The 20,168-nt window shown below is 41.6% G+C and overlaps 1 protein-coding gene across 1 annotated transcript; it reads right to left on the bottom strand.

Moving 5' to 3' along the window:
- Window positions 1-1,264: 1,264 nt before the first annotated feature.
- Window positions 1,265-12,869, bottom strand: RBM24 (RNA binding motif protein 24). The gene is made up of 4 exons (XM_079778233.1): window positions 12,649-12,869; window positions 11,386-11,509; window positions 9,858-9,912; window positions 1,265-3,317 (listed from the first exon to the last, which is right to left on the bottom strand). Exons 1-4 carry the CDS (start codon window positions 12,814-12,816, stop codon window positions 2,954-2,956), a joined length of 711 nt encoding a protein of 236 aa, XP_079634359.1. The 5' UTR covers window positions 12,817-12,869; the 3' UTR covers window positions 1,265-2,953.
- Window positions 12,870-20,168: the final 7,299 nt, after the last annotated feature.

The following is a 20,168-nucleotide window of genomic DNA, read 5'->3' as shown; positions in this document are numbered from 1 at the left end:
ATAAATAATAGCAAAATATGATAGAGGTGTTCACATGTCTGATAGGGCTACCAAGTATGGCATGCGAAATTGATGATTAGCGCCATTTTAAAACGTAAAGAGGCCATCAAGAGTGCTGATGTTGCTAAGGGTGTAAAAGTGCTCATGCAACAACCATCAGGCAACTGAGAAAGGTTAAAACAGGGAATCATTTGGGGATCTGGAATAGATTAATTCAATTTACATTATTTCTAATGGGGGGGAAATGATTTGGTTTTTGAACATAACGCTTCTCAAACAGCCTTCTGAAACTTGTAGTTGATATAATCTATTCAAATAACCACGTGAGACAGGTATTACTCCCAATATTATAGATAAGAAATAAAAACCTCATCCAAAAAACAAATTACAAAAAGCAACTTGTTCCACTCTGGCTGGGTAGGTCAGTTGGTTAGTGTCATCACAATACTCCAAGGTTGCAGTTTAGATTCCCCGTCAGGGCACATACAAGAATCAACCAATGAATGCATAAATAAGTGGAACAACAAATCGATGTTTCTCTCTCTCTCTCTCTCTCTCTCTCTCTCTCTCTCTCTCTCTCTCTCTCCTTCCTCTCTCTCTCTAAAAAGTTAATCAATTACCACAGGACTTGTATGCATGCATATAAGCAAAACCAATGGACACAGACAGTAGGGGGGTGAGGGCATGTGCTGGGGGGGTGGGAGAGGCTGGGTCAATGGGGGAAAAAGGAGACATATGTAATACTTTAAACAATAAAGAATTTAAATTTTAAAAATCAACCCATTAATCAATCAGTTTTAAAAAAGAAAAGCAACTTGTTCCATTCACATTGCTAGAAAGTGGTACAACCTAATGCCAAACCTCCGTTTCCCTGCTCCTCGCATCACTGTGTTCTCTCTATGGCCCTCTCAGCAATCTTCAGTTAGCCAAAAGCAGCAGTGACACCAATAGTCTTTGAGAGTTTACTGTGGGGGAAGGACCTTATGTCATTTGCTACATATAAGGTATATACGTGAGTTAATAAAATTTACTTAAAAGGTATAAAAATGGGGTGTCCGGGAAGTTTTCTGTTCACTGAAATGGTTACATATAAATCATGGCCATTAATTCTAATTAAAAGGAGAAATCATTCTACTTTTATAAGAAAATTAGAAACAATCAATGCAACAGGAGTTTTTAAAAATTATATTTAATACAAGTGAATAGATGAGAAGATCTGAAATGTTATAAAGCAATGTACACAATGAATAAATAATCTGCACAGGAGAGTCATGTCTACATTACATAACACTGTCTAGAATGGGAATACTTAAAGTAAATCCAGTGGTAATGGAGAAAGTCCATAAAAATGCTAACCTGTCTTCCCTTGTATGAAATTGTTCAAGTATAAAAATCCAATACAGTGTAAAATAGTATTCAATTTAGCTTAAGAATAAAAATTGCAAGTATTGCAGTTTCAGAAGAAAAATGTAAAGCAGCATTTAAAAACTACATAAACTACATGAGAATAGTGTTAAACTAATGAAGTACCAATAAATGAGATCTACACTAGCAAAAATTAGAGAAGGAAGCATGAAATTAGCAATATAGCCTGTTGGTTAAAACCTAAAAACTAAAATGTGTTCATGTAAGAGTACTCTCTCATACAGTGCACATATGAATTTAAATAAATCCAAGTCAACATCTTTAGCTGAATAGGTTAATATTTAATATGCTACATCTAGACCTACTAAATAATTTATGCCATGAGATGAATACATAATTTTACAGTGTCACATCTAAAGTTCCTTCCTTTAGAGTGCAGCATAGTAAAACTTAAAAATAAATATCTTAAATAGCATTACTATTAAGGCACAGTATAAACCACATTATCATTACCTCTGAAGAACTGTAATCTCAGTAACTTTGTTGTCTCATGTACTGTATTCACTAATAAATAGTTTTAAATAGGACTCTGAAATAGATACTAAAAAGTGTAAAATTATTCAAAAAGGGAAAAAAAATAAATGCCCTTAAGACAATTCTTAAGAGTTTAGAGTCTGCAAACTTTGCCTGCCTTTAATCGTAAGCCACGAGTCGACACAATAAATAGAAAGAGAAGGCTGTTGTAGTAAAAGCCTGATCCTATTTCAGAATCAGAATTGCTGACACCAGCAGATACAAGTTTCCCAAAATTGAAACAGGATGGGGAGAGGGATTAGAATGTGACAAGCTCATCAAACAAGCACAAGTGATGTGTTCTTTCCAGAACTGTGCGTGTTACTGATTGTCTGTACAGCTGTTGCACCCATTAATTCCACATCACTTGCTCCACAGTCCCACTCATCCACAGGGTAGATGAGAAAACAGCTTTGGTGCCTGTCCACCATTTTACCCACTGCCACGCTCCTAGGTTGATTGTTCGATGCCCATTTTTGAGAGAGTAAGAACATTACCTTCTTACTTGAAAAAGTTCTATAGGCCATAGCAACTTAAAAATGACAATCAGTGCTTTCACCATTTTGTTTTTCTAAAAAAAAAAAAAAAATCTGCTTTTAAATGAAATTCAAGCTATGTATTGCTCACTCTGTATTCCCTGGTTCAACAAGATTCAAATAGCATTTTCTAACTTGTAAAAGGCAGTTTGCTTCCCTGATACTATAAAAAGAGCAAAAATAAAAATCCCATTATAAAAATGAAGTCCCATTGTTACTTCTGCCATCATTTCCTAGCGGCCTTTCATTTCCTCAGGCTCTTTGGGATTGGTTTCCAAAACTGCGCCCACTCCCCTCTCTCTCTCACCTCTTTCTCACCTAGAACACTACTGGAGTATAAAAATAACAATAATTCTGCTTCACAAAGCATAGCTTTTTTTTTTTTTTTAAAGCTGTTAATGTTAACTCTTATTAGCTACTAAAAATTGGGAAATTGGGAGGGAAAGAGAAAACAATTCAACTTTGATCAGATGGCTGGTCTATTGCATTCGGTCTGTTTGCAGCTGCTGAGGCTGATACTGGCCAAACGCTGCTGCTGCGGCAGCTGCTGCAGCGGCAGCAGCAGCTGTCCCAGGTGCCGCGGCGGTGATTGGCTGCTGCACAGCGTAGCCGTAGCCCCCTGCGGTGACGTATCCTGCAGCAGCTGGAGAGGCTGCGTAGGGGTACTGGTCATAGGCGGCGGCGGCGGCGGCGGCAGCAGCTGCGGCAGAGTATTGTGCATACGCAGCTCCAGTGTAATCAATGTAAGGGGTGGTGGAGGCAGCAGCTGCAGTCGGCTGGACGTGTGGAATGACCACTCCAGGCTGCACAAAAGCCTGTGGATACACATAGTGGGCAGGTATCCTGTTGAGAAATGGAAAACAAAGTCAGGCAGTAGTTGCCTCCTATCTGTAGCATTTCTTGCTCAGAAATACAACAAACTCAAATTTAGTGGTTATTATGAGCATAGGGTTGCCACAATATCTGCTTTCCAGTGGTCCGTCCAAGTCCTCTGGCGGTAGCCAAAGTCAGGGAGTGCCCCCAAAGGAATTCAACTATCAAAATATGATGATACCCTCCCTGCTAACATTTTTGTTTATAATCATTTAGATCCAATAAATATCATTTAGCAATAGTTTGGAAAATAAATCGAGGTTCATGAGGGCTATGCACATAAGAGGTATTTAATAAATGCTTAATTGATTAAGACTTGAGAAAATTGTAATGAGTTCACAAACAAAACCATTTGGCAAATAGAAAAATTCTGAGCTGTGAACACAGGACTCCAAAGGTGATCCATGATCATTCAGTTCCAAGGGGGTGATGGCTGGTTTGTCAAAATAAAAATTTCAACAAAATCTGTATGTTTATTATCATGGCAACCCTACTTCAAATTGCTATGCAGACTCAGCACACATTAATCTCTCTGCAACCTCAGTCACCCTTATTAAAAATAATAATAAAAAAGAAGCAGGCGACAAAATAAAAAAGGAGTTTAAAAGTTCACAAGTGTGGTAAACACAGCAGAATCACACTTCTCAAACGAACTGTAGTGCAGCTCACTCTATCACAAGAGGCTGTTGTGGGAAGCTACAGAAATGCTATTAACATTCATGGCAGTGATCTGAAAGAGAGGTGCAGCACGCTTTTTGTCTTTCTTTCTTTCTTTCTCTCCATAAAATTCATAAGGACACAAGGGTCAATCAAACCTGTTTGACTATCAGGCAACTGAAGGTCAGCCAGCTTGTTTATCTCTATGCAAGACAGACAGAAGGGATTTTGGGGAAATGATGAGGTTGAGGGAAAAGGCAGGGACAGGGAAATACAACTAAATATTTCCAAAATTAATAAAACTTAAAAGGTTTACACAATAGAGTAAGGAAACATTTTTTTTGCACATGTACTAACTCTTGTTTTATCCTCCAAATCAACAGAAATAGATTTATTAGCATATCTGCCTATAAGTAGATATTTTATGTGAATCGATTTTACTGTTATATATTATCCTGCAAAAGTTCAAGAAAGTGAAATACAATCAAATACCTTTTAAAATTATACATTGAGATCACATACATAACACACTCCAATGAATTAACTTAAACATTCATTTTTTAAAAAAATTAAATCACAAGAGGTATTTCTAAAAACCCATGCATCTCCGTTCTCACTCGTGGGATTCATTACTGTCCATTAAAAATACTACCATGAACATCTGGTTTATTTCATCTTTCTTTAAAATAATCTCCAACAAAACCCCTTATGCTTCTAAAAATATGACACTATAATGCCATCTGGATGCTGGCAAAGCCAACTTATAAGAAGTACAAATAACAATCTTCAAATTTTAAAGAACTCAAACCAGAAAAATTCATGTTTAGATGTTCAAAAACAGATTTTTCTTTGCCTCTTCAGAGCTTTACTGAACACACTCATTAACGAACATCCATGGAAAAGATGAATTTATCACAGAGGGTACTGAACTTTGACCCCAATGATAAAAATACACTCAAATTTACTAGACTTGTAGATCTTTCCCAGTGCCAGGAGAAACCACGTCATCAAGGGTTTTTCAGGACACTCAGCGATGTTCTGAATTGCTGGTCAGAAACCAGACGCATGGTCATGCACACACTTAAAACGCCTCTGTAGGTCAGGTGATTGGTTCCTTCACAGCGACAGGTGTGGCTTTATAAAACACTGTCCCCGGAGGCCACCGTGTCCACAATGTGCGGACATGGCTAAGAGAGCCTACACTCATGCCAGTTTACATGTGGTGATGGACAGCAGGGGCTGCAGCTGGGCTATTTTTGATCCTGTCATGCGACAAGGGTTTCCAGTGGGTAAAATGTCTTTATAAGGCCAAAGTAAAACATCTATCAGCTGCAAAGGCCAGCCAGTACGAAGCTCACTGATATGGAAACATTAACCCCTGGACTCCCAAAGTTTTAAAGACAACATAACATGAGGGTTGCTAGGTCTGTATCTTCAAATAAAGGTGTTAACTGAAAATGACTTTAGCCTACAGCAAGGAGGATAAAACTGTGTGTGTGCATAGGTACGGAGAATGCAATAAAAGATAAGCAGGGTTTCTTGCAGTACTCTTGTCTCTACATTTATTTTACATCAACAGTTTTTATTTGATAATGTACTTATGAGAGTACAAAGTTCCTTGGAATGTCGGAATCCTACATGAAGTCTGGTTAGGAAGATGTCTGGAAGACAAATGAAATCCTAGAGTCCTTTAAGACTCAGAGAAAGGAGAATCCAGAAGACAATGGAGAGTCTAAAATATCTGAGTTCAGGAAGGAAGGCAAAAATGGACTAAAACATAAGGTGAGACTTCTGAAAAAATCCCCGTATTACGAGTTCTTTTCAGTCTAGGGAACCCAGTAAGGCAATTTGAGAATCTCCCTCCTACTAAATATCTATCAACATACTTTCCCTCAATTAATCATAGAATGTACAAACCTAGCAGTTACAAAAGCACAAGAACACAGCAGAATACTTTGGGCAACTTTGAAAGAAATTTTACCATGTTTTCCTTTTCTTCCTATCTCTTCAGGTCCCTCTGTGACTTTTGACATCCTAACTGGTTTCCTCTTCCAATCTGTCACCAAACTACGAAGTCTTCACCTCATTTGCTTGCTCTAGTAATCTATGGCCTCTTACATCATTCCTAAGCACAAATTTCTTAAAATTTGGTATGCTAGATCTTTAATAATTCTGGCTCCAAAATACTTCGCCCAGGATTACTTTCCACCTTCCCCTAAACCCAAATTAGCTGGGCTCCTCAATGTTTCCACGCCATACCACACATTCCTAGGTCCTCACCTTTGTTCATGCCATCCTTTTGCCAGCGATGCCAATTCTCACTCCATCTCTACTGGTTGAAATCCTCTCTACCGGTTGAAAACCAAATCCGATCTGCCCTAGCTCCTGCACTCACTCTGTGCAGAGCCTTCAGGAACTTGCTTCAACCTTTTAATCTCATATTCTTCTATATGTGAAATGAACCCAATATTTCCAACTCGAATTGCTGTGCATAAAATAAAATTATGCAAAGAGCCTACCATGATGAAGACAGCTAAGCACTCAATACAAGAGTTCCTTATCATCCACCACCCTTTAAAATCTAGGTCAACCTCTACCTCCTTTCGGGATCCCACCAAACTGATGTCTCTCTCCCTTATCTGAAGATGCAGGAACAGCCATTCTGGGTGCTTGTAAGTTTTCCTACTAGATTACAAGAGAGAATAAAGTTGGGTCTTATTGGTTACAACTTGATACAGAAGAAAGAACATGGCTTTTGAAAGGTCGGGGAAACCTAGAGTCAGACTCTTATCACTTGCTAGCCCTGGTAAGTTAATTCACCTCTCTTCAACTCAGTTTTATCACCCAATGGGAAGGACATTAACAGTGCCTTCATCAAATAATTAGTGTGAGAATTAAATTATATAATTTATTTAAATCCCTTATCAGTTCTAGGCATGTAGCAGATGTTCAGTTAATGTTAGTTATTGTCCCTCCTGCCCCTTTTAGTGGACACTATAATATCCAGTATGGTGTTAACACAACTAGCCCAAAATTTAACACTTAAAGGTATATTGAATAAATGTTTAAGTATATTTCAGCCTGGCTAAACTAGCCTAGACATTTCTGCTCACAGATCTGCATTCTCTCTTCTCCAAGGTTTCAATAAGAAAATGCTTCTTTCAAACATAAAATATTTATAATATATTGTTCAGAAAATTTACAAGTTTCTATACATGTACCCACCACTGTGTTACATCAGAAATTCTTTAGGCCAAGGTTTTCTCTTTAAAGGCCCAGAGTAATTTGGGGGCCATTTAAGGATTACAATTAGGAAGAAATAGTTCAGTTACTAGAACTTCAAATAAGTCAAATAAAATAAAAAATTCTCAAGCTTCTTTCCAGGCCTAAAGTAAGAACGTGTAGCATTCAAATAGAATTTAGGATGACCAGGTGTGATTTGTTAGGTACAGACTCTGGGACTCAGAGCAGTGTTGAGAACCCCTTAAAAAAGAAAGAGACGGCTGGCTTGGTTCATCTGGAATGCTATCTATTTTTAATAAGAATCTCAAGTTCAAACAATTTATGCAAACAGTAATAATCACCATCCTTTATAAAGACAGCTAATATTAAAAGAGATGAAAAACAAAAGGTTACTATCAAAATATGCTTGAGCTAAAACTTCCAGGTGATACAATTTACTCTGGTTGCTCCTAGGTTCCTCATGCTGCTTTCTTGAAGAACTGTAAGGACTCTGACAACCAGTCTAGATTTCTATGTCTAGTTCTCAAGACCCTCCATAAACATTCTTCATGCTGAGCCTTTTCTCTGTGCCTTTGCTTATGCTCACCTCATCCTATACCCTTGAGACATGTCCATTCTTCCTTTTACCTGTCTAGGATATAGCCATTGGTTCAAGTCTAGTTCAAGTCCCCACAAAGCCTAGTTCAACTCCTCCAATCACCCATTTTCTTGCTATTCTGAATTCCTTTTGTACTGAAAACAATACCAAGTATCTTAGCAACCAAGTTCCCGATTGGTTTGTTTTAGTTCTCAAACTAAAGTGCAATGTCCTTATTTTGTATCACCCCTAGCACAGAGAAAAGTAAACACATACTAATACCTGTTGATCGATTCAGTTGTATAACTGTTTCAAGATTATTAGTGTGAGATCATGACTAAGTTCACCATCACTTCCTAAGATGTATGTTTTCCTTTCCCATCCCTCCTTCAGCATAGTCTAGACTAATGACGAGGAAGGGGCCCACACAAGTAGTTGAACCAGTAAACCCACTCTAATTATTGTCAGTTTCCAGGACGGTTTGGATGGGGCATTGATAAATAACTATGGATATGAAGGTTCTTTTTAATGATATTGGACAGAAGACTCTACCACAGTTTAAAAAAAAAGTAACCGTTGTCAGTAAGGGTGAAGTATTGAAATGTTAAAAGGAGGGTTCTAATAAGGTATTCATGAAAGATATAAATTGACTCTTCAAAAAAATTATTACTTTTTTGGGGGTCTATTCTTAGAGACACATAAGGAAGATATCTATCTGAGCAGAATCTAACCTTCATGCTACATACACATATAGATGTTTAGGTGTTAAGGCTAAGGTGTTGCTGAGGATAAAGCACTTCTTGAACAAGTTAAAATATCTGAAAAGTTTAAATCGCTGACATTAGAGTTACAGCAATATTGATCATGTAGAATACAGCCAAAACAGACTCTAAGTGTTCAGAATAAACTTAGGTGTTAGGGGATCTCCCACCCATATCATGTCTGAATGTAAAGAAAAATAAGAGAGCGCAAGTGAGGAAAGCTGATGATCATAAATATGACCAGAGGTAACACAAATATGAGCAGGCTGTTCACCTGAGTTAGGGCTGAAAGGTGAAAGTTAGTGCTACTCTACTGAAAAACTTGACTAGTGTTAACAAATCTGATGAGAGTTGCTGAACCTTTAATTAGAAGGCCTAAAAGTGGATTCACATTGCAAAAGAAAGAGCCCCATTCCCAGAAAACTCCCCAGTAAAACAGAAACTTAGGACATGCAAGCAATGTATCTGTATTCTTACAGAGGGAAATCACACGATTTAGCACTCACTACAAAAGTATGGTTAAGTGGAAGTCACAGGCCACAGCTTAAAAGCAAGAAAAAAAAAAAAAGAGGCCCTTTGCTTCCCATGGCAAAGTCAAAAGTCAACACTCCTCAACACCACCACCAAAACCAAAACACAAAGAGCCCCTTCCCCAAGGAAAAGAAAACACTTTCACTACAGCTCTTTTCAATTAAGTAAAAAGCACACAGTTTAGCTATCAACACCACTTCATTACTGTAATACATAAAATAAGGCACACGGAGGTCTATTGACTATTGTGAAAAGTAAAACAACAACACCAACGTCCATGCATCGTTAATCACCATCTGAGCTTGTGTGTCTGAGTCTACTGGTTACAGTTTAATTCCAAACAGAACTATTCCACCTCTTATCATGGTATCCTTCTGATCAGTTAGCTTAACTGTATACGAGCCCTGTCAGGTTAGAAAGAGATAAATAAAATTGAGTCAAGTTGAACAGTAGTAATGGTGTTGGGACACAACGGTCTTGTACACAAGTCATACCTGGTATTTTTGTTTTGTTTTTTGTTAATCATAAGCTCAAAATTTGTCTGGTTTGGAGGCTGCATACGTGGTCAGATAACTTGACTCATCTAAAAATATTTATGTTATCAGCATTAAGAATACACAAACATCTATAAATATGGATAACCAGGAACATTCTGTGGCATGATGGTCTTGTCTGTATATAAGAAGCAGGTTAACAAATGATAGCAGTTGAAAGTTAGGAGGGCCAGGTTAATTGACTTACCCAAAAGGTCTTTGTATAAGGGCTGGATGAAGTTGTTGAACACCAAAGGCAAAACCTAACAACAAAACATACCACATTCTCTATTTGTGCATGGTTAGACATTTACAACTCCTACATTTAAAGAGCAATCACAACTTCCATTTATCTTAGAAAAGATAACCACCCTTTTAATACTTTAGAGGAAATATTAGATATATATTTAAAAGCCAGTTTTCTTAATGCTATTGTTGATTCAAATAAAAATTTTAATAGGCTACAAGTGGAAACTAAAAATTATCTGCCAAGTTTAGTTGACATAGAATAAGACCTTAGAAAATTAGTCCAGGGAAAAATTCTCATGGAATAAAAGCAACAATAGGACTTGATAATGAAGTTACATGTCACAAATATTCCTATGATTCTGAATAATGATCTATACAAATTCTTTGTAATTTGGAGCACTCTACAATGCTTTGAACAATGCTTTGGAAGATTATGGTTTTTAGAGATTATAGTATAAAAATTCACCAAAACAAACTCTCCATTCCTTCTTCTCTGGATAGTATATACACTCAATGTATTAGACAAATACATGTTCTTTAATGTTCATAGATATGTGCTCATGCACCCACTTTCTTGACAACCTAGTTTCCTAGTAAATCTGTTTGGATGGAAGGGTCAATCTCCAAAATTTCAAGAAAAGATTACATCTGTTCAACAGTCAACTCTCTATTATTTGTGCTAATGCAAAGGGCAGTGTTATAAATGCAAAAGGTCATGTTTTCACATAGACAAAACCATGCTCCCTCTTGGCGATTAATAGCTATGTGACTTTGGAGTAAATCATTTCTCATCTCTATCAGTTTCTCAGTTTTTTTTCATCTGTAACATGAGGGTACTGGAGTATGAAATCTATTTTAATTATTATTATCCTGTGACTTTATGTTAAACATTATCACCCAGACACCTCCACCTGCACCCCTATGCTTTTCTTGGGTCAGTGTTCAAGTCTGAGTGCCTGCTTTGAGCCCAGGGCAACTGGTGGTAAAAGGAGAGACAACATTGTGTTAGGAAGTATAACCAGCAAGAATTGACAAATTTGGCCCATATAATCCACATCTGAGTTATCTACAAGTGTCTAAAAACTCAAAAATGGAGAGTGGACTATGACTACTGAAAACAGGTGAGTCAGGTCCAAGTCTGGGTGTGTAAAAAACTGTCCAGTCTCCCAAGATCTATTTTTGTACACAGGTATATTTCAAGTCCTAAAAGGAGTAGACACAACTCTCCTTTATTTATCTTTAATGCCTTGGTAGAATCACCAGCCATCGTTTAACTTTACTAAATACATCTACAGGTTCTCATGGCAGAATCACCAGCCATCGTTTAACTTTACTAAATACATCTACAGGTTCTCATGGCAGAATCACCAGCCATGGTTTAACTTTACTAAATACATCTATCAATGTTCTAAATTGAGGATTCATTCTATGCAGAAGTGGGCATCTCTCGTGGGGAGGGGAGGTACAAAGGGACCCTTGTTTCTCACCTGGTTGCATGATCCTTGGTTTTGCTCCCAAGTATGCCAGGTTCACATTGGCCTTCCTGCCATCAATTATGGGGTTGGGATCCTTGCAGGCTCTTTCCGCAGCAGCCCGGTCAGCCATGGTGACCTTAGCAACATACACACACAGACATACATACAAAGCTCTAAATCAACCCTTGAAGGAAACCAGAATCGCACTGGAAATATCATTCATGATAAAACTAAGGGGGGGGGGGGAGGTCCTTAAACTTTTTCTTTCTTTTTTTATTTTTCTTCCTGGAACTTACTCCTTTGATATCCCGTCCAAAAAGAAAAGGGAAGAAATCAGAAGGGAAGAAATACCACCCAACCACACACACCACACACACACACACACACACACACACACACACACACACACACTCTTACTCACACACGCTCCAAAGTCTTAAGGGTGCTAGCAGGGCCTAGCAAAAATTTGGAAGCCTGAATTCTGTCTTAGAATTCCTCTAGGTCCTCTCCACCCCGCCCCCAAAGCCCCCAGGTCTCCACCGGACCCTAGGCACTGTTTTCTTTAAAAAAGAAGTCCAGCCTCACATCCGCCTGTGCTCCCAACTAACCACCCGCAAACACTCCCCAACGACAATAGCTATTGTCCTGCTCGGGGAGCTCCCTGCTCTTGGGCAGCTCCATCTACACGCTTCAATCTCCAGGAAGCTTAATATACTCTATTTCAGTTCTGCAAAGAGCCATAGGATCCTATTAAAAAACAACAACACCCCACCATCTTTGCAGTTAAAAGAAAAAGGGTGGGGGCTGGAGGGAGAAGAGCCCCAGATCTCCCGGGGTGTCGGCTCCGGGCCCCAGCCGGAACGCCAGGAGACACACGCATTTTTACCGAGCAACAGCGCGCTGCCCGCCCGGCCTCCAACCCCGGAGCCCGGTACCGGGGGGTGGCAGCCCCCCCCCCCTCCCAGCCCTCCCCAACCCCCAGTCCAACAGTCGTTACCGTTTTCTCCTTCCACTCGGGCCCCGCCACCCCCTGACACCGCGACGCGCCCCATCTCCTCGGAACCCCTGGAGCCAGGACCAGCTCTGCCCCACAGCCCCGCCGGGGCGAAGGGGCAGCGCCGCTCAAGCCCGAGGGGGTGTTCGCACGGCGCCGCCGAGCCCCCCACAACGATCACCCGGGCTCAGCGCCACTCGGTTCCTCCCACCCCCGCGGGCCCCGGGCTCCCCGCGGGGGCTCCCCGCCGACCCCCGCCTCCCCGCGTCCGCGCCACTTACAAATCCGTAGCCCCGCGACTTGCCCGTCTGCCGGTCGGTGATGACCACCGCCTCCTCGATCTCGCCGAAAACCTCGAAGTACTTGCGCAGGCTGGCGTCGGTGGTGTGGTAGGGCAGCCCCCCGACGAAGATCTTGGTGTACGTCGTGTCCTTCTGAGTCGTGTGCATCTTCGCGCCCGCCCCGCGGCTCGGGCTCCGGCTGCGGCTGCGGCTGCGGCTGCGCCTCCTCCGCCGGCTCCGCGTCTCCTGCACCCTCTCGCGGCCGCCGGGGGCCGGGGGCGAGTCCGGGGGCGCGGGCGGCGGCGCGGCGGGGGCGGGCGGCCGGGGGCGGCCGAGGGCGCCGGGCGCGCGGCTGCCGAAGTCGCCAGCAGCCCCGGAGACTTGACTGGCCTCTCTCCTCCCGCCCCCCCTGCCGGTCACGGTACAAATTCTCCGGATCGTCCGGGTTAGGATCCGGTTCAATAGAATGTGCCAGCGGTTTCCACTCACCCGGCGGGGAGGCCAAAAATGCAAAGAGAGGGTGGTCCTCCAGCGAAGAACGGGGTGCGTTTAGAGGTAGATTTTTTCTTGCGTAGAAATGAGGTGTCTCGGGGGGGCTGGGGGGGCCCGTGGGTAGGGTCGGCGGGCAGCGCGGCCGGGTGCGGAGGAGGGTGGGTGGGCGCGGCGGTAGGGCCGGGGGCGGGCGACTCCGCTCGGCTGCGGTAGACGCTCCGTCCCTGCCGCCGCGAAAGCTGGAAGACAAGTGGCGAGGACGGCTCTCCCCCTCTCTGCTCCCTTCCCCCGCGGGCCGGGGGTCGGCGCCCGGCTGGGGAGGGGGCGGGCCGGACGCCTGCGATTGGCCGCGGCCGCACCTGGGGCGCCCGGCGCCGCCGCCCCCCAGCTGTTGGGAACAGCTGCTTCTCTCCCGGCGCGGCGAGGCGCTGGGCCGCCGGGCTCGGTCCCTGGAGCCCGAGCTGGGTTAGGGCTGGGGAGGGCTGGAGGCGGCCTTGCTCTCGGGGTCTCCTGCTTGAACGCGTCCAAGTCCTAGGAACCCCTTGCGGCCCCTGCCGGGACCCAGGGCGCAGGGACGGCGCCCGCGGAGGGAGCTGCTGTCGCTTTTCAAAAACGAAAACGCGAGCTCTTTGCGCTCGGCCTCAGTGACAGAGCCCGCGACCTGGACAGCCTACCCTGGGGGCCCCCCGAGGACTGGGGCGGTTCGCTGGGAGGCAGTGCCCTCCCTGGGGCGAAGGGCCAGGGAACGTGGGCAACGTTACCCGAGTTGGGTTACCTGCGGTCTGGAGAGTGAGAAGGAGGGCCCCCAACCTTCCTTGACCCCAAAGAGCTGGTGCTGGGGACAACTAGCGAGACAAGGCCAGAAAGGAAAAAAAAAAAAAAAAAGGTCTAAGCTTAGGTGTGCTAGGGAGAACCATTAGCTTTAATTGCTCAAGGCCTAGCCAAGCTAAGTAACTGTAGACACCTAAGTTTATCAGGCACCACATTCTATTTCAGAGGATCATATATTAGTACCCCGAAATGACAAATGTGTGTTTCCTCCCTAACTCTTGGGGAAGATTGGTACAGCTTTCTCATGATATTGTCTCTCCTCCCCCTTCCCCTCCCCCTCAGCAAAGAATTAATGTATTTCCTTTTATTTGAATTGCGAGAATATTTAGGGACTTTAGCTCAACTTTCTTATCAGGATGTAATCGTAAAAGGTGCAATCGTTTGAAATCGACTTGTTACATAACCACTGGTTTCTACCAGCACACCTTTAAAGCATTTGTAGAAAATACACTATTTAGTGCTCCCCAGATGTATATTTAATTTTTACATCAGCTTTTTGCCGTTTCTTTTTATTAAGAGTACATTCAATTAGGCCATAAAAATCATTGTCATATTGAGGTTTGGACAGATATTTAATGAGAGCAGAATGTTTCACCCACCACTGATAGCATACAAGTTTTACGTGGTTTCCACCAGGAGTGTCCGCTGAAGTCCATACATTAATTGACCCAGGCCACACCACTTATTCCCTTTAAAGCAGTTTAGTATGTTAACTTATGAGAGAGGCACAAACTTCTGCTTCTCTTCCCAGGGCACCTCTGCAGGCAGCCCAAGAGGATGAGATATATTGCAAAAGCTAATGGGAATGTAAATATTCTTATACAAAATGTTAAATTCTGCTTTTCATCTTGCTGACTTTGGCATGAAGTTGGCCTTTTGAGGTGTCATCAGTTTTTTTTTTTGTTGTTGTTTTTTTTTTAAGTTTGAACTCTCAGCGGGAGAAATGGAGAAATAAGAAGTCTAAAGTTTTTTTGGAAAATGTTTTTTTTCCAATTGAAGAAAAATAAAGCATATACGTATAAGAGCCAGCAAGTGAAATTGTAAACACTCTCTCTTCATTGCTTAACTAAAGTGCAGGTTTAAAAGGGACTGTGTTGCACCCGTATGATGAAAGATAATTTTTAAAAACTAGAAAAACAAGGCCCTGAAACAGAGGAGGCGTGTTTTTTAAAATATTCAACAGCCATCTTGCAATGTTACTTAAGAATCACTGTACTTAGATGAGGCTCAGGCAAAAACTCTTTTGCGAGGGGAAGCTGGGTACTTACAGAGAAGCCTAAAGAGAAGAGTGACTTTGGCTGTTTCACCTCTTTCTACCTGGATGGGGAGCCCACCCGGGAGGGGACTGTGATAACATCCAGGAAGGACGGTGTCTGGGAGTGCAGCCAGCAGCTTGGATGTTCACGAGGTATAGTGGTGAGCTCTACAAGGAAATTCTGATCCCAGGTTGGGATCCCTGTGTCAAACACTCGGCTTCTGGAAATTAGATGCTTCCCTGCCATAGTCCCAGAGAAACTGCAGCCACTCTCCCCCTGCCCCATGTAACCCCTGACTGGTGTGCTTTTATTCTTTCGATGGAAAAGTCAAAGTTTGATAGCTTTGTATGAAACTTTGTTCCTTTTGTATAAAATGGTGCCCAGATATCCCTGATTTTGGATTGCAGAGATAATGCAAGCATTGCTAATTATCTGGTGATGTGTGGTTCTTTGAAAACATAAGTTAAGAGGAATGGAGGTTCCTTATTTTCCAAGCCAATTTGTTCTTTCCTCCTCCTCCTCCTCCTCCTCCTCCTCCTCCTCCTCCTCCTCCTCCTCCTCCTCCTCCTCCTTCTTCTTTTTTAGTTGTATTTATTGGAGGTGACTGGTTAATAAATTCTACAGGTTTCAGGTATACAATTCTACAATTTATCATCTGTATATTGTATTGTGTGTTTCCCATCCCAAGTCAAGTCTCCTTCCAAACCAATTTAAATAGAAGCCATAATTCATACCCAGTTCAGCTTGATAAACCATCCAGCGCCCCCCACAGGCAGGCACCGTGCTAAGACTAGGCATTATTGTTTTACATCAGCACAAAGGTGGTTACAGTCACAATGGCCAGATCCATTCTTGAAGGATTTATGAACCTGAGCCAACAGGCCATGTAGCCTTAGAGCCATAAAATCTTTTTGAATTCAAAGTTTCAAGGTTATTAAGTACCAAATATTTCTGTACAATTACCCATTACAAAGTCAAAGTCAGGTTGGAAAAACAATCCTTGGGTAATCCTTTTGCTTTCTCAGCTGCGTTTGGCAGAGAAGAACACTTGTATATTAACAAACCTTGTGCAATATGATGTGCACTTCTTTGGAAAGAAAGAGCCGTAAAATACTTTAAAAGTTATAAATAGGTCTTAAGCTTGTCATATCCAAATTAGTACACATGGATGGCTCTTGGTTCTTATTCCATGGCAAGATCAATATTATTTTATTAGTTACAACAAATTATTGTCCACTTTGCTCAAAATCATAATCTATTAAAGGCCAGAACCAAACTTAGAGTCTCACACTCATTTATCTGTTTTCTTGCTTTCTCTTAAATGGAAATCAACTCCAGGCCCAAGGTATATGAAGAATTTTTGAGAAAAGAGAGTAACATTTCATGAAATTAGAGAAGCGTTACTGCTGCTCATGGAGGTGCCTGCTCCAGAGCCAGTGTGATTGGCACAGCAAGTCTCCTGCAGGCAGGGCTGGTCTCTTAGATGTCACTGCGTCTTCTTCAGGTCAGATCCTCTGCAGAATTCTACACATATGAACACTGAAGAAATATTTACTGAAGAGATTTGATATCTTAAAGATATCTACCTATAAACTTGATGTTTGGGAAAAAATACTTTCTTGATTAGAACTGACCACTTGAAGAGTATTTAGGCCACACACACACACACACACACACACAAAATATATATATATATCTTTGATTGTTTGGAAACATTTGCCTTTTTTTGGTTGTTGTTGTTTAAGAGTGTGTGAACATTCTGAGTGTAACCAACAGGTTTCTGTCCTTTTGAGTAGTCTCATGATCCACTGTATTTTTGTTTCTCTGGGTGGGTTGGTCATTTTCTCTTAGTAACAGATAACAAATACATGTAATAGGTTATGCTGCTATTTTAGTGCGCAGAAGAATTGGCAGTCAGAAGCCTCATCAGTTCAGCTCAGATCCACCTTTGGGAGAATTCTATTCATGCTTCATTAAACCACATCTGAGCTGCTAAGCAAAATGAAATGGAAATTTGTAACTGCTATTCAATCATTAAAGTCATAATTTCTCTTTTACATCAAACATCCAGAAAATAGCAGAATAGAGTTTCCTGGAGAATGAGGGAAGGGCAAAAATGAAAGTAAGGCGGGGGGGTGGCAAAAAGAGTTCACTGCCAACTTCACCCTACCAACAGTTTCACTCTGCCTGTGTAGAAGTGGCTGTAAAAGTACACACACTTTAAATTCTATTCTATAAATTTGAAAGGCAAGGAAGAGAATGCAAATGTTTTAAACCCACCGTGTATGTCTTTACATTTTAAATTCAGGGTGTACTTTAGTTTTAAGTTTTTAAATAGTGGCTGCCTCAGAGCTGCCAAGCTATTTTTGATACTCTCCAAATGTATTGAATGACTCTCTGTTGATGACAGATTCATTATCATGGTGTTGCCTGTGTGCTGGGCAGAGGACACAGTGTGGTAGAAATAGCCCTCGATCCCAAGACAAGAGACCTAGGGCCCAGCCCAGGCAGTCATTAATCAGCTTCAAGACCTTGTTTTACTATATTCCATTAAAAAGTAGGAATTTCATTAAAAAGAAAAACATGTGGCAGTCTTCCCTGGGTAGGCATGACCTAGAATGGAGGATGCTAGTCTAATCCTTTATTTACACATCTGTTTATTGGGTCAACTTGGATTTATGAAACAGTACAATATTAATGAACACTCAAGTGTTATTTATTTACTTTTTAATTTAAACTACTTGAGATCATTCTGTAAGATTGATATTTTTTCTGCTAGTAAAGGAAAGGCATTTTCATAACAGGAAATATAAAAATGTACAAAGAAGAAAATCAAAAGCATCCATAATTCTACTCAGAATAATGAATCATTTTAAAGTGTCTAATGGCAGGTGTTTCTTGTACATAAATATACACATATAAGTACATAAGCATGAGTTGCCCTTTACATTCCTACTACCAGCTTTTTTCAACTAGTAGTATAAAGTAAGTTTCCCTATCATTAGTTTCCACAATTCATTTTAAATGCCTAAATGGCATTTTATTGTCTTTTTTTTTTTCATTTTTATTGATTCCTGAGAGAAAGGGGGGGGGGGGGGAGAGAGAGAGAGAGAGAGAGAGAGAGAGAGAGAGAGAGAGAGAGAGAGAGAGAGATGGAAACATCAATGATGAGAGAGCATCATTGATTGGCTGCCTCCTGCATGCCCCCTCACTGGGGATCGAGCCTGCAACCTAGGCACATGCCCTTGACTGGAATCGAACCTGGGACCTTTCAGTCCGCGGGCTGATGCTCTATCCACTGAGCCAAACCGGCTAGGGCCTAAATGGCATTTTAGTATGCCAATGCCCCCAAATGTATTTAAGCAATCACCTTTTTTGGGGGCATTTATATTGTTTCTAATTGTTCCCTATTATGAAGAGTTCTCAGGTTAACATCCTTGTAGATAAATCCTTGAACACATTCTGATTATTTCGAAAGGCTGGTTTCATGAAGAACTTTGTTTTGTCCAGTGCTAAACTCCTGCCTCCTGAAATAGTGTTTGGTACATAAAAAGTGCTTAAATATTTATTGATTGAATGAATAAACTCTTACAAGTTTATATATTAGGTTGAAGGATATGCCCATACTTAGATCTTTTAATACACATTGTCAAATTGCCCTCCAAAAGGTAGTATCAGATTTTATTTCTACCAGCAGCATATTGATGTTAGCATTCCAGAATCTGCAGTGACGCTGCTGAGATAGAATACTTTTGTTTGCAAAGTAAAAAAAAAATCCTAACTCACACAGAGTTAAGTAAGAAAAAGGACCTTTGGTCCTCTATAATTGAAGAGTCCGGGAAAGGCTTCCAATGTGGTTTGACCACAAAGGTCATGTTGTCACCAAGACTCTGACTCCCTTTGTTGAGGCCCTCCTGCCTTTGTCCTTCTCTGCTGGCTGGCTTTGTTCACTTCCTCAAGGTAACAAGGTGGTTGCCAGCAGCTTGCAGAGCCACGAGCCTTCTTGTTCACATGCAGAGGAAAATAGATTTTTTTTTTTTTTTTATCAACTGTCACACAAAAGACTGATCTTTCTTTTGTTTTTTTTCATCTTAGGTTGCAAGCTCACCTTTGAACTAACCGTAGAGGCCAAGGAATGTGATTTGCATATTTGCTTAGGCCTGGGCTCCATTCTGTTCTCCCACCATGGGACAAATCGCTAGAGCACAGGGATGAGACACTGATTTGCTCAGGCCCGTTATGGCCCACACCCGGAACTGGGGAACCCTGCCGAACATGGTTGGGAGATGCTGAGTTCTTTTGGGAAGAAATGGTAGAGTAAATGCTTTGGAGACAACAAAAGGCTTTACCGACGATCAGCATTTAATTTTTAAAACATATGTATTTTCTAGGGTAAAAACACTCTAGGCCTTGTGCCTCTTGGATTTGCTTTCCATAAAAGTTATGAGATCAGCTCTTCCAGGATTCTGGTGTGCCTTTGCTTGAAAGAACTTGGAAGTGGAAGGTTAATGCGATGAACTACAGCTCCCATGGCTCCAGGAGGCCTTGGGGATGCAACAGATGACTCATTTTCACCTTCTTTATTATTCCTTAAATTTAAGGAATTGGCTCATGCAGTTGGAAACCCAGGCAGGACATTTATGTTACAGTCTTGAGGCAGAGTTCCTTCTTCTCTAGGAAACCTCAGATTTTGCTCTCAAGCCTTTCAACTAGTTAAGGTCCACCCATAATATCTAGAATAATCTCCTTTACTTAAAGGAGTGATTGTAAATGTTAGTAACTCGACAAAATTCCTTCACTGTAACATCTAGACTAGTGTTTGGCCAAAAACTGAGGACTAGAGATTAACCAAGTTGACAGATAAAATTAACCATTACAGGCTGTGATCAAGACCCTCAACCCGGAGGTTTGAGTTCCTGGTCACCATGCCCTCTCATGATG

Source organism: Cnephaeus nilssonii (assembly GCF_951640355.1).
Source record: "Cnephaeus nilssonii genome assembly, chromosome: 7".
In the NCBI taxonomy this organism is placed as follows: Eukaryota; Metazoa; Chordata; class Mammalia; order Chiroptera; family Vespertilionidae; genus Cnephaeus; species Cnephaeus nilssonii.
Note: the sequence above shows the minus strand (reverse complement) of the source record. Positions and strands in the feature narration are given on the sequence as shown.